Below are 24551 nucleotides of genomic sequence, written 5' to 3' on the forward strand. Positions count from 1 at the left end.
GAAGGGAAGGGAAGGGAAGGGAAGGGAAGGGAAGGGAAGGGAAGGGAAGGGAAGGGAAGGGAAGGGAAGGGAAGGGAAGGGAAGGGAAGGGAAGGGAAGGGAAGGGAAGGGAAGGGAAGGGAAGAGAAGGGAAGGGAAGGGAAGGGAAGGGAAGGGGAGTATCGACATGAATTGACTGCTGTCTGTATCACAAGAAAAAAAAGGAAAAAAGAAATACATTTGGAGACTTGCAGAATCATTAAAGTTGGTCCTGTGATTCCATAGGTTTTTTGTTTTGCTTTTTTGTTGTTCTTGTTGTTTTTGCATTACAAATAGCATTTTATCAGTACTCCAGCTGAGAAACCTTCGTGGTTCCACTGCTGCCACTGACAGACAGACAGTAGAATTTTTAAGTGCTTCAACCACCACCTGTCAAACAGCAAACAGACCTATTATGAAAAATGTCTCTCCCCTCTCTATATTAACAGCATTGGGTTCTTTCAGCGCTGTGAATGCTTCCTTCAAAAGGGGGTGTTTTTATTTTGTTTCTTTGGGGTTTCTACTTTGGAAATAGGCATCAACTAAAAGAAAGCAGAGAGCATTCACAAGGTGGATAAATCTGGCATGATTTTAATTTAAAAATATCTCTTAATAATGAAAAATAGAACATAATTTCTAAGTATACTGTGGGAAAATATGGATTAAAATACAACTATTTTCACCCATTATCTAGATACTGCAGAGGCAGAGAGCCTCGTCTATTCAAAGTTTTGATGCCAAAAATCTTTTTTTATGTTTTCTGTCCATTACAGATGTTACACAGTCAGAATTTTTAACACTCCTGATTGTTATTCCTAAAGAGTAGTTACATATGTTCAAGTTATGTACTGAATGCACCAACAGACGCACAAGCACAAAGGAGCACAAACACAGAAGCAAAGCAAAGCAGAGAAGAGGATTCTCGGCCAGTGAAGTCTTTATCAGTGAAAGCTGGCTCTCTGGCCTACTAACACTCAACATGATGGCTTTATTTCTCTTTTAAACACCCAGAAAATTAGTAAAACAACCCAGAATTTTTTTTCCTATTCCCCTTGTGCAAACAACCAAATCCTTAGTTAGGAAAGAACTGATTCCAAAATCCTTCAGAAAACAAAAAGTCTTTCTAATATAGCCTTTATAAGTAAAATCTGAAGCTGATCTTCAAAACAGTCATCCTGGGCAACTTCACTCTCCCCATTGATTAGTCTTACTTTGTTACTTTACTCTTTGTCCAATTTTTCACTGTCCAACTTCCATCCTGCTGCTGTATTTTCATCTTATTCCTTCCTCTCCCCCAGACTGGAAGCTCCACCACTACTGGAGGGAGCCCATGCAAGTTTATGTAACAAAGAATCTAAGTAGCAATTAAGATCACATGTATCAGCTAGATCAAGTGTTAAGATCAACTGCATTTCTACATCCAGCATGCAACAATTCCTACTCACTGTGAACCAGAAAGTGAACAGGTTTATGTTTATGCAGCATTAAGTAAAGCAATGTAATATTTATCTGAGTAGCATCAAGTCAGATTATGTAGCAGCAGGAATGCATTTATGCGCAGAGCAAAGGCATTTCCTAATAGGAGTTTCTATAGTCTATTTCATTGCATCACAGCCAGATAACTACTTTATTACATTGTCAGGGAAGTTTTTCCTCTTCTAAAAATGATTTTTGTCCTGAAGGCTTGGATTGCATACGAGCTGTAAAATATTCCACCTTGGACAGAACTATGTGGATGATGGCCTAGGTTTTAGCCATTTATACCTCATCATCTATTTCACTTGTGGACACTCAGCCTTGAGTCCATACAGATCCCAGTGCAGGACAAGCTGGCCCCAAAGAAATGGATTCCGATCTTTGTCTTAGACTAGCCTGGGTATGAGCAGGCATCAGTATCAGTCAAAGTATCACCAGCAGGTCAAGACAGGGGCTCCTTCCCATCAACTCAGTGTTGGTGAGATCACCTGTGGAGTGCTGTGTCCAGTTCTGCCCTACACGACCGTAGCCCAATGGAGGGCCAGCAAGATGATGAAGGGTTTGCAGCAGTTTTCTTATGAGGTAAGAGAGCTGGGACTGCCATTTCTGGAGAATAGAAGGCTCAGGGGATTTCATCATTGCCTATAAATACCTGAAGAGAGGGCAAAAAGAGTAGGAAACTGGGCTCTTTTCTGTGCCAGGGTGAGAGGCAATGGGCACAAACTGGAACACCAGAAGTTCCTTCTGAAAATCAGGAAGAATTTATCAGCTGTGCAGATGATGGAGAACTGATACAGGCTACCCAGAGAGGTTGTGAGGTGTCCTCCTTGGATGTCTTAAAAAACTGCTTGGACACTGTTCTGTCAACTCTGCTCTGAACAGCCCTGCTTAAGTACAGTTGGAGCACATAGACCCAGAAGTTTCTGTCTATCTCAGCAATTCTGTGACTTTGTGAACCATAGTCTAAGCATGTAGCAGGCAATGAGATAAAATTACACCATGTTAAACATGGAGACCTCACATTTTGCCTGGGCCTTCATACACAAAGACCTCAGAAGACGCAGAATGAAGCAACTACACAAGAATATTGATTGATTTTCAGCAACTGCACTCTCTATGTCTGCAAGTATTCAGCAACTGTATCTATAAAGCTCAGAAAAGCAGAAGCATGCCTCTTGAGTCCTCAGAATCCTATTTGGAAAGATAGAAGCTGGTCATACAGAAGAAACTGACTAGAAAAGGCATGTAAGAATATGTTTCATCTGACTACAGATTACACACAGCCTGGAATTTAAATATATGTTTAAATGCTTTCTGAGATGTGGTCATAGAACAGGGCTACAGCACACAAATACAGAACTCCGTGGGCTATTGGCTAGTTCTGGAGAAATAAGCAACTTCTCCCTCCGTCAGACATTGTGTTGAAATACTTCTGGGGCCAATACTTTCACAGATCAATAACAAACATGGAGAATTAAGTACTGAACAATTCTCAGTTTGAAAATAAGCAGGGTTTTTAAATTATTTTGACAGGCAAATGTCCAACAAAATATGCCTAACTTCAGTTCCTTCTTCACCACAGTCCTCCGCCCTCTTTCAATTGGCAAACCAACACTTAGGTACCATCAAAGGACAGAATTTCCAGGACGATTCCTGAAACATATCAGTAAAGAACTGAATGCCACTCCTTCTCCCCCAGTCAAAAGAGAGAATATGTCCTTTTAACATTAACAACAACAACGACAACCTTTAAAATTTTATAAAACACTATTGTGAATATTTAAATCATATTCTAGTTAATCGATCAAATATTACACAATATATTAGGAGACAGGCACAGGATAGGATATTTCCCATTCTCAGACATCAGCTTTTAGCAGTAATTTCAAAATTCATAATTGCTGTTCTCATTTTCTAAACGTTCCTGATGACAACACAGGGTGACCACAGAAACGGTAACTTGGTGGCAGATTTATTGTAAGTCAGTAACTTGTTAGGTAAAAAAGATGAGTGGTCTCAATCTGCCAGACCTAAAATTAGTGATCGTGTGACCTATGAATATCAGATAAGGTTTTTAAAATGATGAGAACTAAAGACAAGAGAGTTTCACATTCACCTCTAGAGATGCCTGTGCCCCTGTTAACGTTGCTTATCTTGTGGGGGTAGATCTAACTGTGAGCAAGTCACCAAAGAGCTTATCCGATTCCTTGGTAGCCCTTATCACTGTGAAACACTGGAAGACCAGAGTGTGAGACAAGAGCAAGCAGTGTCTGTTTGCTTCTGAGGGTGGACAAGAGGTTCCACTGATATGCACTGTTAATCCTGTTATTCTTAAGAAACCTTCCATCCTTTATCGCTGTTGTTTGGGAGAAGCTGGGACCAATTAACTGATTAGAGGAACTGCTAGAGGAACAGGAATGTCTTGCTTGTAAGTGAATGTTATATAAGATGTATGTTGAACACAATAAAGACACACTATTCTGATGAGACAAGAAACTAAGAGAGCTCTCTAACTCAGCTGAGCACCAACATATCTCTTTTCAAGCATTTGATCAACAGCTGAATTCTCCATGAGTGGATACTGATCTACTCCCCTTATATCCCATTTTCTCACCGTTCAGCTACAGGAAAGACACTAAATATATTTCTACTGGGACAAAACTCATGAGTTTCTGAGCTCACAGGGCTTTTAAGACACAAAAGCAAGAGGGAATCCTTGCCTCTCTTCATTCCAAACAATGAAATCAAAGCTCCAGAGACACTTATGGCTAAAATATGGCTTGGAATAGCTCTACAGAACTGCATTTGAATAGTATCTGAAAACCAAACATGACATCCTTTCTTAGCCGTTGACAGTACACAGCAATTTTGCAGACAAACTCCTATTGAAGTCCAAGAGGTGTGGCATTACATAAAATTCATACAAAATCATTTATTTTTATTTAGCATTATATGTTTTGCTAGGATCTCTAGAAATATTTCGGCAGATTCTGTTCTATAAGCTATGTGATATATGAAACTGTCCAGCCCCTTGGACTGGTATCTGCTGATCCCAGGCCATGATTGATTCAACACAATTTAAACAGCCTGGCACATGGATTCCAATCCAGACACTAAGACCATGTACAACAATCATAGCTAAAAGCATGACCTAAGACCTTATGTTGGCATGGGGTGGATTCCATTCATGCTCGCTAGTTTAACGAAAACAAATATGATTTGTTATTCTTCAGAGTTGGAATTTTTTTCCTCTAGGCTAAGTAAGACAAGCTACTAACATTTCATATGATGGACTAATGGGGGAAATTGCTTTACTCTTGAAAAAAATGACACTATATTTTGCCATGTTTCAGTTGGAATGAATACACATATTTTGAATTACTGAATGACTGAAAGACGTAAAATTGTTTGCTTTCAAGGAAAATAAGTCACAAGAACGAGCTCTAATAATCATTAGGGAAAAAACATCTTTTTTTTCTTTTGCACTCTTCGGACTCATGACATTTCCACAGACAAGCTATCCCATCAGCAGCAACCGAAAAGAGCCTCCTCTGATCCGGGCTCAAGGCTACATTCAGGACTCTCCCTTCATGACCTGAAAAATAGAATATGTTAAAAAAACAAATGCTAAGATACATCATGATTTTACCGACTGTCAATCACTATAAGGTGCTGCTTGCAACACTGGAGGCCTGGGGTTCAAATCCCCCCTGTGGCGCAAGTGGTAGAAGTGCTGCTCTGCTACACAGAAAGGCTCGAATCCCGGGAGTTGGACTCGATGATCTCTAAGGTCCCTTCCAACTCACACGATACTATGATACTGTGATACTGTGATACTTCTTCTACCTACATCCACAGCCAGGGGTTGTTCTGCTTTTACTGCACTAGACTGGCACCCTGCAAGATGTGTAAACACAGCCTTTCGTTTAGAGTATTTTCATATTAAGAAACAGCTGGAGGCAGTATTTTCTTCTTAGGGACCAGGCTTTAACTTTCAGGACTGAACCATGTTGAAAAGACATTTCTGTCAAAGGAGAACACAAAACTTGAGCTTTCCCATCTGGCTGCTTATGCCTTGCAGACAGTTAGCAGCTGATCCAACAATTATGAGATAGTGGTTCCAGCTGCTGCATTATTACTATTAAGATCTTTTTATTAAGATCCCAGTGAACAATTTATTGAAATTTTACATTTGGTTTTGCATGCAGTTGGAGAAAATTTTGGCAGCTGTAGCTGAAGGCCAGAAGCTACCCTAGTCTAGCATCACAAATAATGTACACAACTCATTAACTCAGTTATACAAGTGTCTCCCACACTAGAAGCAACTGACTCTGAAAGAAGAAACTGCATGATAATAAACTGAGACTACTGACATTCACTACTGACTATCATATAGCTGACGCAGACACGCTATTGGAAAAAATGAGGATTCTGAGGTGTAGTGTCCCTCATCTAAAACAGACCATATTAGTCGTATCCTGAAAAGAAGTGAAGAGTTACAGTCTTGGGTGACCGTTTTGAATGAACATAGATGACCTGTCCTCTCAGCCTTTGCACATGAATTACCCATGAACACAATGGAAATGGCATTTCTCTCTCTAGCTCAAAACAGAATTATGTAAATAGGAATGTGAAGAACTGCATGGCCTTCTGAAGCTGTAGGATTTCTTACAGTAGTACTTCATGAAGATGCATAAGACTGCAGACCAGAAACAAGATTCTGCTGTACTGGTGCTGAGAAATGTCCCCCACCTAGACTCTGCGACTAGAATTTTGGTACCATCATTAAACTGTTTCAGCAGGTATTATTTTGAGGCTTTGATCCTTCTCAAGCTATTAAAGATTACATGATCTCTGTCAATATCAGAACCCATGAATTTACAAAGTCAGCAAATTCTTTACACTCTTGTTCCATTCAGTGTCTCTTAACAGTTTTGAAGGAGGAACTGTATATGTCGGTCTTTGGATCACAACACTGACTGCAAAAGTTATTACCAGTTTCAGCTGGAGAGCTGGAGGATCAGAAGAAATTAGAGAAGTCAAAATTATAAACTTCCATACTTTCTGAGTTGAAAAGGCTGGAGTTCTACATCACTGTTTGAAGATCACACCAGGGTATTTTTCAAAGAAATTGCATAGTTTGTTTTATTCTGTTGTTTTTTTTTTTTTTAATAAAAGCAACTTTTCTAATTTTGAAAGAGATTACATTTACATCCAAAACAAATCTCTTCTAGTAAATTGCTCTAATAGTTCTATTAGAAGTGTACCAAAAATGGACTCTTCTATAAAAGGGCTACTATCAGTCAGAATTCTGTTGGAATTATGCTCAGCAATAGGCAATCTCAATTACAACAAAATTCAGTTACATTTATTTGTTAATTTATTTGCTGTATAGGTGTTAAAGGCTGTCTGAGGTGAATTTAGGACCATCTCACAATCATCCATTACAACATTTTTTCTGAGCATGTTTTGATACATTTTCTTTTTGTTTTAAATATTCACTTTCTTAAAACAAGGTTTTAAGCAGAAATGTATCTTTGTAAGAATTATCTGTGCTTTTTTTCATGAAAAAATAGTTTTCTTTTGCAGGTAAACAGAACGAGAAACAGGATGATAACACCCCAGATTCGCCAAACTAATAACACAGTTTTCTTGTATGACAAATGTTACTGAAGGTAAATCTAGGTTTTATTTGAAATAGTGCATTTAAGTGTAAAGAAACCTCAAGTTCTAGCAGTTAAGACTAACGATCAAGTCACTTGCCTGTTAATTTCTCAGAACATTACATGACATTACCTTTAGTGCCATACATGAATAAAGAGGGATAAGGAAGGAGAAGCAGCACAGACAAGGAGCATCACACAAGGATAACGTGTAACCAGATACACGAATGCTTCTGCTGAACTCCATCATCCTTCCACACTTATTTTGACTTTTCTATGATTCCCCCATATAGGCTAGTATTGAAGCCCAGTTACGGGTTCCAAGGATAGCATCCCATCAGGAATTTAACAAATGCCATCAAATGTAACAACAGAAATTTACAAAAATAAAATAAAATAAAATAAAATAAAATAAAATAAAATAAAATAAAATAAAATAAAATAAAATAAAATAAAATAAAATAAAATAAAATAAAATAAAATAAAATAAAATAAAATAAAATAAAATAAAATAAAATAAAATAAAATAAAATAAAATAAAATAAACCAACAGACTGATCAGAGAGAAAAATAGGTAATTAAAATGTTTAAAACAATGGACTGAAATACTTGCCATAGAGTTCTGATGAATTGATAAGTGCTGGATGCTGCCATATTTTCATCTGATTCCCAGGAAGGCCTTGTCCAGTCATCAGTTCACTGGTTTTGGGTAACCAGAGCAATGAACAAATCTATTGCAATTTAAAATTCTATTTTAGTTTTCAAAATGAGTCAACAACGATCATTCAGTAGATCTGAAATATTATCTAGAGAACTTAAAGAAGTTACTGAGAAATAGCCCCAGCAGAATATTTACTTATTTAGAAGGATGATTTCATTTATTGCAACACTTCATTGTACAGCTGCTCTATAGACTAAATGTGTTAATAGCCTATCAGTATGAAACCAAAGTCCTCTAAGCATATCTCTATCGAAGTTGTCACAGCTCCAGGAAAATCATCAATTATACTGCTTTATTCCAGCTGAGAATTTGTTTCTCTGTCTCCTAGTATTCTAACCCAAGAGACTGATGTTTGCCCTCTGGCTCTTAGACCTCTCCCCACCCCAGCACACTGGGTTGTCTTCCACCCCATCAGCTCTCTATCTTCATGAGAATTGTGGCCAAAACCATCATTGCTACAAATAAAAAGATGATGAAAAGTGTCTGGCTGTGAGACCACCTTCCCTTTGAGCATTTCTGTGTGAAGAGAAATCATAAATGAAAAACAAACTACTTCTCATTCCAGCCCCACACTGCAGCAATGAATGTAGTACAACTGCAGATACAGAGAAAATCCTGCTGTTCCCCTGCCCACAGAACCACCCTCAAAGTCAGTGGAGTTTGCCAAATGAGCACAGTTATACAAGAAGAGCAGAGCCAGAGTATGCAGACAGTTCATCACTTCACCTGAGAATCTGTAGCTGCACTTTGTAGGAGTTTCTCGTGGTTTATGTCCCAGACACGCAAAATCCCATCTTTCATTCCACCCCCTGTAGCAAGGACATTGGATTGCCAAGGACACCAGTTCATAGCCTTAAAAAAAAAAAAAAAAAAAAAAGAGAGAGAGAGAGAAATCAGACACCAGAGCAGACTAGGAGGTTAGCTGAGAAACAGAGAATAGATTTTGCTTAAAAGCCTAGCTGGAAAAATGAACTGCAACATGCACCCAGAATGTATCTCTCACTTTTTATTCCATACTACATCATGCTCTTCCTGCCATACAGATGCAGAATGTAGGATTCCAAAACTCCAATTACTGCTCCCTTTGCCATTTCTTTACGTTAACCTACTCTGCCTTCCTTAAGCTCATGAAATTCCAGTTTCTCTGCTCACTCTTCAGAGGTCACAGATTCACACCTCAGTACCAGAAGAACCCAACAGAATGCAGTTTGACTTCCATCTAAATCAAGCCATTGCAGAAGCCTGAGCAAAGTTTTTTAATGTTCGAGGACTTTTTTTAAAGTTAGATTCTTTGAGATATTTCTTCAATATGCCCAGGGCCCTGACCCAATCTGGAGAAAAGCTACCAAGAACTGATTTCCACCCATTTCAATAATCTTCTCTGATCCTTTATCATCAGTGCTTCAGGCCAGTCTCAGACTCTTCTGGGAGGATAAGCAGCTTATAAATGCCGGATTCCTCCTTCTTGCTGATATCTGACCTCTCCTTCCAAGACTGGGACTTAATAAAGAATCTAAGTTGTTTCATTTCCAGTTTCTCTCTTCAGATCTTTTGCTATCAACAATCATAACTTGAAATGGGCAGGAGAGCAAAAGAAACTTCAAAATTCAAAAAAAAATAACTTAAGCAGAGGGAATTTCAGAGACAATTTTCCAAAACTCCAACAACAGGAAGATCCTGTCTGACAATTTTTAATCATTGTGCCACTGAATTTTTCTGTGCAGGACAGAGAGAGAGAGGAGGAGGCTATAGATTTCATTTTTTATTGGTTTATATTTTCAACGTCCTACTAATCCAGTAGAATTTCATAATCAATCAAAGCATTACCATTTTTATCTGCATCAGGAGAACTGGTATTAAATTATCTGCATAACAATCAGGAGAGAAGAGGCTAATAGAAATCTGAATAAACTAAGACAATCTGAAAAATTCCACATGTTGTTTACATCAATGACATAACTTGATGAGAATAAATATAGATTTTTTTCTCCTCCTCCATATACCTTAACTGCTGAAGAATGAGGTATGGTTTTCAATGGCTGTGACTGCACATTCACACCAGGATCACCGCGCCAGATATTCAGTGTACCATCACTAGACCCGCTTGCGAGCAACTGACTGGTTAATGACCATTTGAGGCTGCAAATGCTTTGTTTCTTTTGACAAAGAGTACCAACGTGGTGCTGAGCCACTCGAACATCATGGTGATGAATAAATCCTAGTCTTGAACCACTGTAAGTGAGAAAAGACAGCAAGTGTTTAATATTAAAGACAAGATGCTACGTTGTCATACCGAAGTTGCTTCAGTGGTTTCAGCAGCAAACCACATCAGTGTGAAGCACGCCTGCAGAGCAACAACGGGAGGGGTGGATGACAACAGAAAGCAGAAAAGCAGCTAAGCAGCTGCTCAGTAAAAGCTAGGCAAATTGCCTGCTCTCCATCACAGTTTTCATTTCCCTGAAGACATACTACAGTGTACACCACCAACCTTCTTTAACAGTTAACTAGTTAACATGAACGTTCTTCAAGATGTTACGGCAATGAGGCTCGTGAAGGGCTTGGAGAATCAGCCCTACGAGGAGAGGCTAAGGAAGCTGGGGCTGTTTATTCTGGGGAAAAAAAGGCTGAGGGGAGACCTTATCGCCCTCTTCCAGTTCCTGAAAAGTTCTTACAGTGAGAGTGGGGCAGGTCTCTTCTCACTAGTGACAAGTGACAGGACTAGGGGAAATGGCCTCAAGTTGTGACAGGGCAAGTTTAGGCTGGATATTAGGAAGAACTTCTTTACAGAAAGGGTGGTTAAGTACTGGAATAGGCTCCCCAGGGAGGTGGTTGAATCACCATCCCTGGATGTGTTTAAGAGCCATTTGGATGTGGTACTCAGGGATATGATTTAGCAGAGGGTTTTTAGAGATAGGGTACTGGTTAGGCTGCGGTTGGACTTGATGATCTTCAAGGTCTTTTCCAACCTGGGTAATTCTATGATTCTATGATAATCTTCTTCAAGAAAAGAAGTTTTGCAAAATGAATTTTCCCAAGGCCAGATATGACTCCAAAAAAGAAAGGTAAAACTGTATTGGCCTGGGAAAGGGTTTACCAGTAGTAGTCATTAGCACTGTGCTCCTTGGTTCACTCTCTCACCTTTTACTCTTCCTCCCTCCCACTTCCAGAATGAAAGAAAACCTGCACTAATAGCACTAACTGACTGATTGCAAGAAATGTCATTCAATGTGCTTAAATTATGGACTTCCCAAACCCTCAAAGGCCACAAAAACTAGTAAGGTTCCAACTAAGCAGTGCGCCAGCGAATATCAAGAACATATTTATGGAAAATAATTAGGAATAAACATATCATTCTATGCATTATGTGCAAAGGCATCATCATTTGCCTCCTGAAAAACTATACAGGCTTATCCTCCAAAATAACAAGCAGAAGATCTAACCAACAGAAATGGAGTGAGTTGCCAGTGTCACACATGGCAAGATTTTCAGTGACTAAGTCCAAAGGACCCTGGCTCCAGGGAATACTTGCTGAAAAGTAATGTTTTTGTTTGCTAAATTAAGAAGTCAGTATTATTTTCTTCTGACTCAAAAGGTTGCATCTATTTTGATAAATACAAATAGAACAGATAAAAAAACTTGGACAAAGGAATCTGCTGTACTGAAATGTATTCAGACATCCATGAGGTTGTGTCATCAGTCTGTTTTTAACCACAGGAATTAGTATGTTATTCCAATGTATCAATTGCTTATAGTGAAGTTTCCTGTAAGAATGGTGATTTTATCTTTTTTAGTAGTAATGAATATTAACTATATATCTTTTTTTCTGATTATACAGATATTTTAACCGTGTAGTAATCAATTGGCTAGTTTCAAACCTAGCAAAAGAAATAAATGTCATCTGAACTTGATCAACAAAAACTGTAGGTCACAGTTTCATGTTTCATTTTATAATCAATTTCTATTCAGAAAGATTTGTAATGTAAGTTTCTATTGCTTTCACTTCTTCAGCTAAGCTGAAATGCAAACCAAAACTAATACTGGCTGTGATAAGATTCTGCCAAGCAGATGTTGAGGATGTGTTTGTAATGTGACTCACACAGTAGCTACTTCTGCAAAAGCCACAGCATTTTATTAACTTTTGATCAGTCAGTTGCATTGTATCTTAATCTGCCTAGCAGATCCAACAGAATCAAAAGCCACAACAACCCGTGAAATCAAAACAAAACTACCTCTAGTGATCTCATCAGGAGATAAAAACTTTCATTTTGAGATTAACAATATAATCCATCAATGTTGGGCGTTATTTCTGTCTAAGTAAAACGGAAGACCATCACATGATTTTAAAGTAGGAGAAACATCCTTCATAAACAAGTCTTCCCTCAGATTCAAGCCTAAGACAAAGACCTGAACTGGAAACAGAGTGAGAGAAAAAATTAAAAATAAAAAAAAAAAAAAAAAAAAGCACAGAATAGGATGAATTATCCTTCTCATCTGAGTCCATTTTCCATCTCATCTTTCAAGCACATTGAAATGATACCTAAGTATATAATATTCACCCTTGGCAGAGCAAAAAGTCAACCATTTTAGTCCTTCCTCAAAATCGGGTTCAGACTGGGGCTAGCACTGAGCTGGCCTTTCCACACAGCTAGAGAAGTCTGTAACTCTGACAGCTGAGCTTTGCCGTGCATCTGCAAAGTCAACAGAAGGGCAGCCTAAGCTACGTGTCTTCTCTCTGGCACTGAGTAAGCTATGATTTTTGGAGTCTGGACCCACTGGAGATAACACCATTTAAAGCTCAAATTTTCTAAAAAAAACACAACCACATGCCCCACATCCTAGAGAAATTCAGTGGCAGATTTCTTGAAGAATAGTAAGAAACACAGACTAAAGAGGCAGACTAAATTCCCTTTGGTTGCTCTCCTGACATAAAGAAAACCTACATACTGCTTCTGTGGTGGCTGGTAAAGAATAAAGCACCTTTAAGCAAAACCAACAAAAACAAATCAAATTATCAGGACACCTCTCTAGATGAAAGCATCAGGACCCATTCTGTGAATAAACTATAGCACTCACCTGCTCAGAATATAATGATTCCAGCTCAGAGCTCCAACTACAGACAGGTGACCAAACATATTTCTCAACCTCCTTTTCCTTTCAATGTCCCACAGCTGCCAGTACAAAACAAGCACACAGAACAAATGCAAATTCAACAGAAGATAGAGAGAGAGAGAGAGAGAGAGAAAATATCTTAGTTTTCTTTGTTTGTTTGCAGGTAAACAACTACTCAGTTCTGATATGACATACCAACAACTTCAAGCTCATTCATTTCACGCTATTTTTTAACACTATACTTCACTTTATTTTATTTTAAGGCAACGTGCATCTCTGAATTTAAAGCTATTTATACGAAAGTATATGGCTGAATCAGAACTCCACCAGATAGATGCCCATATTATCCAGTATCACAGCCAACAGTGAACAAAGATCTTTCAATAACAGGACTATTCTGCAACAGCAGACAGAGTTTTATGCGTATAATCTGAAGTGAAATTCAGGGGTGTGAACAATTTTTGCTCATGTTCTAAAAGTATCTGTCTCTATTACAGTGATGTTAGCAAGAGAGATACAAGAAAGGCTAGCCCATGCTAAGAAAAATATTTGAAGAGTTCCTATTACTGATGAAAAGAGCATCTGACACCCTCTGTGCAGTTATTCAATAACATGAGGGATTATATAATTGTTATACACCATACACAGCAGAGTTTGCATGTATTTTAGCCAACCTTCCTGTTTTGTTTCATTAAACAATGAAGACTGTCTCGTGGACACTTCAGCTAAAAATTGAGAAAGACAAAAAGGTAAAATATTAAGTACTTGCACTTCTCCATCACTAGTGCCAATAGCAAGGCAGGTTCCTTCTTTTATCCAAGCTAGAGATGAAATGTATTTGGAACTGGAATTTAAATCAATGCTTTCAATGCCTTGAAGAGTTCTTCCATTCCAAATGTATGCAGTAGATCCTAGAGCAACAGCAATGAGATTTTCAAGGTTCCAGTCCAGTATGTTTAGATCTAGAAAAAAGCTACTCAAAATGACTGCAAGAAAGTTAGAGGTTATAAGCTGGTGGGGAGGGGTTATGGCTAGGAGAGAGGCTTTCTTTTAATAGCTACAGATAAAAACTCATGGCATTGCTTCAATAAAGCCATTACTATCTCATATTTAATGAGGACATAAATGAGAACTAAATGAAGGCGAGTATTTCCAACAAGAAAAGATCTTCATTAGGTTAACTATCACAAACCTGTATGCTTGTACAGAAGAATATGACTTACAGATACCTCACTAAATGTTTTTACACCTGTCATCCAAAAGCTTTGGATGGCCACATCACTCTAATTTCTGCCACCAGAAGTAAGTATTCTCCAGTACCAGCTAGAATTCCAAAAACATTCTTGTTCCAACATAATTCATGTTATTGGTAAAGATAGGAGAAAGTCTATGTGCTACAGCTCTTCCCTGAGCTCGTGTTAACATTTACTCTCCATGTGAAAGAAGAAAAACACAGAAAGGAATTACAGAAATTCTGCACCTCTTCTACAGGGTTTGCTCTGTAAGTGAATGCAAGAAATACTGTTTCACTGATGCTAGGTGCACTACAGACCCTGGCAAATAAAGTCATTACACAGCTAACTGCTGCATCAGATAGGCCAGAATGAGTTGGTATGCAACATCTATTACTGACACAGAACAACAGTACACTCTCTGATGTCAATGCAAATCCTCAGCTGTTGCATTTATGACAGCTTAAGAGTCATTTTAAATGATCCCTGAAGAAAATAGTATAGGCCAACGTCTGACACTATGCTTTGGTGACTAAAATCACTCTGAAGAACAGCTTAATCTTTCAGTCAGCTCTTTGATTAGAGTCCTGATTCCTACAATCAGAAACATGCACTAAAAAATAACTTCCAAGGAATTCTCCTAATGCTGTTATTTTGTGGATACACCTTGGGCATAATCAGTGAAAAATGACCCACACAGAAATCCAGCCTCAATCTGGATGCACAACAAGCTTTTGCCTTACTCATAGATTTACATCTAAAGAATGCTTGCAAGAGCAAGTTAAGAAAGGGAAAAAAACAAAAACAAAAAAACACAAACAACAATCAAAGCACAGGAACAATTTCCAACACTTTCAAATATAGAGTTGCTAGGGCTTCAGAAGCGTTTTAAATATTTGCCAATAGAGACCAGAAATCCATGCATTTTCACGTGCATGTTTAATTTTACCACCAAAGATGTAGGTGATAATTCAGAAGATATCTATCTATGTAAACCATAAACAAAATCACTGGTTTCTCCCATAACAAGAGATTTCAAAGTCCATTAAATAAAGTTGTTGCTGTGTTGATGGGCTGCTAAATATCCAAAGCTAACAGCTGAAATGTCCTTAGCATGGGGGTATGTTCACTGGTCTGATTTTAAATTTGAATTGAGACCTATTGCTGAAAAAATGCTTCATGAGAGCTAGGTGACAGTGATCCTAGGGTTTGATAAGTAACTTCTTCATCCTGGGACAGGCTGTTTTCAAAGCTGCGTATTTCTAAGAAAAAATGACATCATGCGTAAGTATTGGAGAATTCATATTTGATCTGAAGGGGAAACACCCCTGCCATCTTTCTTGAAGTATACATAAGTTTTCTCAGTCTCTGTGAAAGCCTCAGAAGAAAATAACTTACAGTAATCATTGCGCAAACCAGTAATATGAAGCCTCAGTTCTGGCTCCCATGTCACTGATGGCTTCATGATGGTAACAGTTCTGAACTCATTCTGCATCCCTTCTCGGCATCCTGTATACAAAGATTCATCACACACAATTCAGCCATGCAAAATACAATCAGTTTCCCTCACAGCAAAGCCTTTTACACTCACTATATTAGTCTCTGTCTGGTCCACAGATATCTAGATGGATCTGATTTATCCTTGTTAGGCCAAAACACTGTACACAAAAGTAAGTGAAATCTTCCTTTTACCAGTTCTATCAAATCTCCATGGATGCACTCAGCTACAGCGGAGAATAGTGTTTGCTATTTTTTGCTTAAATTGCACCACAGTTCAGTGTAGAATACATTTGATGACTTTGCCTGGTAAGCTTCTGTGAGATGTTGCTAGCAGCAGTTCAGTGGGCTCTCCCACCTCAAAACCCTTCATACAGCAATTAACCTTTCTGCTTTCTGACGTTAATTTCTCTTCAACAGTCTCCTCCATCAACATCTAACCACAGGAAAAGGTTTTTAAACCCACTTTGATGACAGCGCTCTTAGCTCATGACCACACAAAATTCAGAAACTAAAGCAATAACAGTAAATTTCAAGTATGAGCAAGCAGAAGAGTCATCCTTTGTGGTCACTGTCTACGTGATTCTGCAGCAACTGCTAAGCATCATAGTAAAAAAAATAAAAAATAAAAAATAAAAAAAAGATCATTATCACCATTAATCATTTAAAGCCACATTTTTATGTGTAAGAAATTATCTAGCTGTAATATGCAGCGTAGAGATCTGGAGACTAATATTTCTACACTTCTGTTCATGTTTTGACCTCATTTTTGAAATATTCCCCAGAGAAGAGCACTTAGAATCATTGCCAAAAGTTCACAGGCAGAAGACATTATCCAATTCAACAACCAATCTTTCTGTTAATAAAAATAAACACTGAAATTTTCACACTCTGTAATGTAAACACACACATTATAATCCTATACTAAAGTCTTATCAATGACTAATTGTGGAGAGCTTGATTTGAGGCTTATTTCACCCTCAGTCTTATCCCCTAGCCAAGAATGAATTTCTGTCAAAAAACAACTGTTTCTCCTTTCAGCTGTGGTACCTGTCCTCCACACAAATAAAAACAGTCCTCCACACAAATAAAAACAGAAGACAAGCAAGAAATGGGCCACAGCGATTTTCTTCTATAGGTCTGTGGAATTAAAAAAAGACTTGCAGGGACTATAGGCTGTAAGACCTTACCTGCCCAATGCAACACAAAACAATCCATTGTAACCCTGAAAATAAAGCTCTGATATCACTGAAATGTAATTAGTGTGTACAGAAAAATATGTATTTATATCATCTACATTTGGGGTTGTTTTTTTTTTTAAATCTTATCAACCTCTTCCAAACCCAGACAAGTAGGACAGTACAGGAAAACTGAAGCACTTAGTTACAACAGCTGGAGAATGGCAACACTTTTGAGATATTCTGAAAATGATCTCTAATACTGGTAGCTGGGATTAAGCACTGAGAAAGGATGAAATTATCTGTATAGCTCATTTCAGTTTTCTCTTCTCATGAGTAACCCACTTCAAATTCACACAGATCACGCTTTCAGCTCTATTCAGATACTTCATGGACACATGAATGTGCTTTATAGAATTTTTTTTAATCAGTGGAAATTAAGCTTCATTATCTCATTGCGTGTTATTTTACCTGAGTACCGGAAGATTATCATTGGCTTTTGAAAGGATTTCGGTTTTCACATTCCTGTGTCAGTTCTCAAAATAAGACTCGGGAAGCATTAGGTAGTCAGTATTGTAACACAAGACCACTCAGTCAACAAGTAGGTGGGTGGAATAAAACCCAGTATTCCTGACACATGTATTCATTAGCCATCAGGAAAAAAACACTATGACTAATCCCTATACTACTGCTTCTGAAGGCTCTGAATTAAGCTTTATTTGTACAGTAACAAATATATACCAGTCTATCACATACTCTACAACTTCTTCCACTGGAGCTGAACCTCAGGCTCATTCAGAGGTTGCTTCTCACTGTTTTTACTTGAGCATGAACCAGGCTCTGACTGGTAAGAATTCAGCACGTACAGAAATATCCAGACCACACACAGACACACACATACACACAGACCTCAAGGATCATGAAGTTCCAACCCCTCTGCCTAGCAGGACCACCAAACTTCCACATTTACTAGATCAGGCTGCCCAGGGCCCCATCCAACCTGGCCTTGAACACCTCCAAGGACGGGGCATCCACAACCTCCCTGGGCAGCCTGTTCCAGGATCTCACCACTCTCCTAGTAAAGAACTTCCCCCTAACATCCAACCTAATAAAAAACAAGACCCAATACAGAACAAAATATTGGCCTGATGACTCTGAACAGCCTCATATTAAAAATTAAAAAAAAAAAAAAAAAAAAAAAATCAAACCATAATATCTGTATTATTTTACAGATCAGCTCCTTATGTCCCACTTGGCTTACAGTTCACTCATTCACAGCCTATATGCTCATTCATTCTCATATTTTTAGAGGAAATCAATCAGCTTCCAGTTAGATAAAACCACGACTAGAGCAAGGGAATGTCTGTTCCACCTATCTTTCCTTACAGGTAGGTGTGGCAAGACCCCACCAACTTTGCCTATCTTGCACTCTCATGTACCCAACAATCTAATAAATACCCTGGACCCAGTCTGCAGAAAAAAACTACATTATTTCACACATCTGAAATTGGAAAGCCAAAAGGAAATTATGTTTTTACAGCTACTGATGTGCCTTATGGGTTCCAAAGGTGAGCCAGGTGATTAATAGGCATTTAACCACAATGGAAGAGGTGGAGATATATCTCATCAGAGGCTATGGGAACTGTAGGGGAAGCAGATTCAAGCAGAGATACACATCTCAGCCACCTTGTACTATTCTGTAACATTTGCTGGAAGTAGTGATTTTCTCAGTGTAAATGCAGCCTGCTCTATCTTATCATTCATTATGCATGGGGTATTTGCTCCAGAGGAACATACCTTTCCAGATGCAACTGGTATTTTCACAGACCTTCATGTCACTTCCTGCCATGCAATAGCCAGTTTCTTGAACCATTAGAAGTTGAGTGGTACATTTCTGCCCACGCATAGAAGTGAAAATATAAATGAAGAAATCTGTCAAGAACATACTTAAGTACCGTGGGTAACATAATTACCATTAAAGTACTGAACTTACTTTACATAGAAGTTTTAAAACACTTGGACTCTTGGGTGGGAATTCAGAAAAAGATACAGAATATCAGAGTCCAAATGATATGCTCCATTTATAATAATCATCTTTCTTTCCATAAAATACCAATTCACTGCTGATGATCATAAAAACTTTAACTAAGCTATTTGAACAAGGTCATCTTACCACTGGAAGAGATTTTAGGTCTCTATGTGTCACCCATTCATGAAACCTCACTCAGGCTGGAGTCCAAGCATCTGGACTCTATGATCCTATTCATTAAACCAGTACCACATTTTGAAGGTACAGGTGCTAGAAATGTATGCAAAGCATCTCAGAGGACTAAGAATTTTTTATTATATTATCCTTTCCACAGGGGTCAAAGAAACAAATGGCACAGAAGAAAAGGGAGACCTGAATTGTCATTGGAATTTTTTCCTTCTTCATAAAGTTATGTTAAGTCTTTAGACAAATTCAGGAAAGGCTGAGATCATCAAATGAGGTTGTATGTATCTCTACATTATTCCTTGATAATACGCACTTCTTTGTAGTTCGGGTTTTTTCATTGAGTTGAATGCTTTCAAGTTAGTTATCTGTTTGGTCCATAATTCTTTATTTACAGTCAGGTGGAAATGTCACAGATGTTTTCACCAGCCACTTAATATGTTCTTTTTCCAGTTTTTCTGGAATCCAAGCACATTCATTGTTATTCTTCTTCAAAACCCTGTCGTAATCTTGATAAGAAATGTCTTACAAAAACATTACCAGAAAAAAATTCTGCATTTTCATATATCAGAGCTGTTCTATAGCAAGCCGACAGCTTGGAGAGGGACTTTCTGTGTGATTTATATAGTCAACTTGGCAGAAAGCTAATCCGATTGCTTGGATCTGTGTGCCTCTAAAACAAGCACAGATATTTTTATGGAAAAACCTATTGTATGTATAGGGAAGCAATCTTTTGTCTCACAAGGAGACCACACACATTCACAGGAATGTGAAAAGATTTTAGACCACAGTGTTATTTCAATGACCCCTATGGAAGGACTAACACTGAGAACAGTGAAGACAATGCAATCATCCTTAAAATCACATGAAAACTGAAGTAAAAAGGTATGTTTTTATTTACCAATATTTACCAATATTTACCAATATTTACCAATATTATTTACCAATTTACCAATTTACCAATAAAAAAATATTTACCAATATTACTTCATACTTACCTCACATAAAGGTTTTCTATAATTTCTCTGTAGGGTATATTCAGCTAAGATTACTAAACCCCATTCAGCAACCTTAAAATGCACACTCTCCAATCCAGTGGGTGTAAAGGCAGGAAAGGACTTTTGCTGACACGAGATTTTTACAGAATAATTTGTTTACGTAGAAAGGAAAGCAACTGCCATAAAAACTGGGTTTCCCAAGATGTTGTAAATGCATGGGTTGTTTGGCAACATCCGATGATCTTCATGAGTACAAGTATTAACAGACAACAACCAACCAGAACTCTGGTCCAGCTATCTTGACGCTATTTCCTTTTCTTTAAAGTTTATTTTGACACACCCATGAGAATTTCTCAAGAATATTAATTATTAATTGTAAACCAGTAAAAGCAACAGCATTAGGTATGCAGCTGTCAAGTTTCCTCACTCAAGAGTTACTGTCAAAAAAGTAATCACTTGAAAATAGCTGTCATTGTCTTCAGCACTGACCTTATAACTGGTGTAATACAGGAAAGGAGAGTGCAAGGTAAGCATGGTCAGAGATTACAAGTCTACAACTTAATATATACAACAATCACAATCAGGTAGCATGAAAACATTGACATGGCTTTGAGTGTAATGTCATGGTAGTAACTTTTATTAACACAGGTATGTGTCACCATGATTCATATGAGAAGTCAATTTTCAGTAAGATAACAAAAATGGCTGGGTGACAGGTGCGCAGGTTTATTTAAGATGACCTGAAGGCAGTAAATAAAGCCTAAAGAGAAAATAAATTTTGTGTCAGTGTCCACGAGCAAAAATGAAGGGATAACCTGTTTAGCAATAAAAAAACAGCACCAGTGTGGGAGGAGATCAGAAGCCTTTATTTCACATAGTATAGATTCCATGTCCTTCTGTCCTTTGCCAATAACTGTTAAATGTAACTACCTACCCTTTAGCTTCTAGTCATGACTAGAAAAAAAAGGTTATTCACAAATACTTTTTGGCAAAATTTCCATAGTAGCTCATAGCTCATTCTGTCTACGTGACAAAACAAACTACTACATCCTGTGCAACTGAAAAGATGATCTTCACCGTGGTTTTGAATCACATGGAAAACTGAGTCATTCGTCATCTTTCAATTTATTTTTTATAGTATCGGTTATCCACAGAGGTTTTAAAAAAAAAAAAAAAAAAAAAAAAAAAAATCTCAAGGGCTTCTTTAACTTGGTTTCAATTTTAGTTCTACTCAGAGAAATAAACTAAATAAAGTTCATGATAAAGCAACTGTTTCTGCCATTTTTCTGGTGGACATTTCCTAAACTGATGTCTTCTTGTTGCTGTTCTCCATGTAAATAAGGTAGCATCTACACAATAGATTCTAGACCACATATGAGGTAATAAAACACATCAGCAAATATCCTACCAGAGCATTTACTCACCTGCTTTTTTTGTATTTCACTTCTCCTGTCATTTCTCCCTTCCAAGCCTGCTGCAGTGTGCCTGCTAGGTAGAGTCACAGCACTATCCGTGATGGAGGATTTTTTAAGCATCTGACCTGTTGCTGAAAAAAAACAGTTTTAATAGAAACAACTTTACATTTTTTTTAAATTGTACACAGAATTATTTCAAGTCAAGTGCTTTTCAGCATATTACTTATTAAAAGCATATCTGACACACTGAATGGGATCATACAAACATGGATCATCATAGTATCATAGTATCATAGTATCATGCGAGTTGGAAGGGACCTTAGAGATCATCAAGTCCAACTCCCGGGATTCGAGCCCTCTAGTGTAGCAGAGCGGCACTTCTACCGCTTGCACCACAGGAGGGATTCGAACCCGGGCCCTCTGGTGTTGCAAACGGCGGTTCCTAGTCTCTCTGTTTTTCCTTTATTGTTAGTGAAATGAAACGGACACTTCTGCTATTCTTCTCATCCTAAAGTAGATGTCTGAAAATAGTCATACTGGTCAGACACTTAATTAACAGTCTATATTTACTCCTGTAGCTCATATCGATTGATTGGCTACAGAGGATCCTATCTCACACAAAATCAAAGTCTGATTGCCCAGAACCATATAGGTTTTCACCACTGCTGATGGCAACATCCAGAACATTCTGTTCTAGTAACTGAGGAAGTGAGTAGCTCAGTTTGCCTGATTCTCCAACAGCTGGGCATGCATTATGCCCACACTGCTGAAGAGTATTCTGCTCTGCAGAAGACAGAATTCCAGTTTGTCTCCAACAGTTACAGCCTCATGGGAGCACATCAGGAATGCTAAAGAACATCTTTTATCTGCTGTCTAAATATTTCCATTATTAATCAAGGAATGTGTCTTGTTTATTTTCCTCATTATTCCGGGAAGTTCTTGTACATGCAGTTTGTAAACCCTCCTCCACTTTTTCTTAACTGAAGTGAGTTTATTTAAATGCTTACTCAGTGTTTCCTTAGCTCCCTCTGTTGGTGATGGAGAAAAACAACCTCCTGCAGAGTCAATTCTTCAGACAAGTCAGTCCTGAGAGTCTGATCTGTGTTTGAACAGCATTCAGACAAGTCTCTCCCTCAGATGAACTGTGGGTAAGTGCCCCTTGTCAGACAGGACTTTTATCAATACCTGAAGCCTGAGGCATTGGAGGAGAAACTAACACGGGGCAAGTTTCTCCATCAATGTGTTGTCTGTAAGTGTGTACTATACCATATCTTGGCGTGCAAACCGGTCAGTGTCCTGCAGTTATGACCAGGTTAGTGGTGTTCATGTGCAATGGAAAGAAGCAGCAGAAGGGAGAGGTCTTTCTGCAAGAATTCTTTCTGTCCTGTCAGTTACTGTTAGCTACTCCATATGCAAAAATGCAACAACAAAGAGACTCTACTGCAGAAGCAAAAAAGTTGGTCTGCAACAGAAATTACTTGGTTGAAAAAGAGGTTTTGGCTTGTCTTTTCTTTTATTGCCACCCTTGATGCCAGCTGTCTGTATGACCTGCTATCCTGCCTGTGCAGTAGTAGCTGGAACCTTGGGCCTGGCTTTCTTATGATGACAGCAGTGTAATTCTGTTGAAGCTGCCCCTGAGCTCACTCTGCCGGCACAGCCAAAGCCCTTGTCCACTAGGACATGGTGAGCACAGTAGCACACCCTGCACTAACTGCCTGCTCCTGCTGATTTCACGATGCCGCCCTCACCATGAAAACGCTCGTTTTTCTCCTGCCTGACCTGCAGTCCTCCCGCGTGTGCAAACGAGCCGGGCATCCCGGAGGGCACGAAGGTCTGCGCTGCGGGCCCGGCGCGGCTCTGCTGCGAGGCCTCCCGCATGTCGCTGCTGCCACCTTGTGATAGCAGGGCTGCTCGCCACCGGAGCTCTGGCCGTCAGTTTCCTCCTGATGGAGCTCTTAAACCCGGAGTAGGTGGTGCTTTCCGAGCCCAGGGCCTGCACGAGTGAAAGGAGGCAAAATAGCAAAACTAGTCATCAGGTAATGTTGTTCTGTCCTTTCACACTATTTCAAGTCTTCATGAGTTCAGTCTCTCTGAACAAGCAAGCCATGGAAATGGACCTCAGCTTGAGGATCGCCTGACCACCGCTTGAGCAGAGACTCCCGTCTGGCTCAGCCTCTGCAGGGCAAGGACAGCCTCCAGGGCTCCACACATGGACCAGGGCAACCAGTATGCTGCTCCACGCAGCTCCTGAGGCTGCAGGGCTGGAGTGTATTGTGACAAGCAGGGCATTCGCTGTCCACAACTGGCCCCAGCAAATTTGGAGCGGATAGAAATCCACAGTCACTAAATTAAAATGTACTGCTGATCTGTAGGTTAAAGTGAAAATATCAGGTATAAAGTTCTCAGAGTTCAGGAGAGCAGCTTTTCAGAACAGAGAGTCACAGAATCACAGAATCATTAAGGCTGGAAAAGACTTCCAAGATCATCAGCTCCAGTCATGAGCCCATCCCCACCATGCCCACTGATCATGTCTCTCAGTGCCACATCTATGTGATTCTTGAACACCTCCAGGGATGGTCACTCCACCATCTGCTTGGGCAGCCCATAAATTCAGTTACTTGCATGTAGACAGGTTCAGCTTGTGAACAGTTTAAGAAGATGACTCCTGACATGGTGATCAGTGGGATTTACTGTTCCCAGCTCACACTGGAGAAGCAGCTACCCTCACTGCACTGGAGTTGCTCAAAGCTAAGAAAAGTTGGGAAGCCTGAAGAGCAGTAAGACAAGGGCATTATGAAGATATGGCATAACTGGTTTCTGTTGCTCCACAAATAAAAAATGAACGTGCACTTTTTGCCACAGTCACACAGAAGAGAAGAAAACCAGATCTGTGTCACTCACATTCTAGGATACAACAGTGGCCTTTGAAAGACCCAGATCTTTCAGACATTTAGTCTGGGGTCCCAAGATGGTCTTTTCTGTGATAAAAACACTCAGACAAAACTACATGTAGGCTGTTTGGAACCAGGCTG

General features: G+C 38.9%; 1 protein-coding gene across 1 annotated transcript in view; it reads right to left on the reverse strand.

The window, feature by feature from the left end:
• Positions 1–4755: 4755 nt before the first annotated feature.
• CDC20B (cell division cycle 20B) overlaps positions 4756–24551 on the reverse strand; it is a 31456-nt gene continuing 11660 nt past the window's right edge. The window contains exons 3-12 of the mRNA XM_072359754.1: positions 23299–23512; positions 21529–21650; positions 18692–18788; positions 15618–15728; positions 13753–13949; positions 12952–13046; positions 9882–10110; positions 8605–8730; positions 7771–7888; positions 4756–5089 (exon numbers count right to left, since the gene is read on the reverse strand). Of these exons, the coding sequence (XP_072215855.1) occupies positions 4938–5089; positions 7771–7888; positions 8605–8730; positions 9882–10110; positions 12952–13046; positions 13753–13949; positions 15618–15728; positions 18692–18788; positions 21529–21650; positions 23299–23512 (1461 nt within the window). The 3' untranslated portion in view covers positions 4756–4937. The remainder of the gene's footprint in view (positions 5090–7770; positions 7889–8604; positions 8731–9881; positions 10111–12951; positions 13047–13752; positions 13950–15617; positions 15729–18691; positions 18789–21528; positions 21651–23298; positions 23513–24551) is intronic.

Source organism: Excalfactoria chinensis, chromosome Z (assembly GCF_039878825.1).
Source record: "Excalfactoria chinensis isolate bCotChi1 chromosome Z, bCotChi1.hap2, whole genome shotgun sequence".
NCBI lineage: Eukaryota > Metazoa > Chordata > Aves > Galliformes > Phasianidae > Excalfactoria > Excalfactoria chinensis.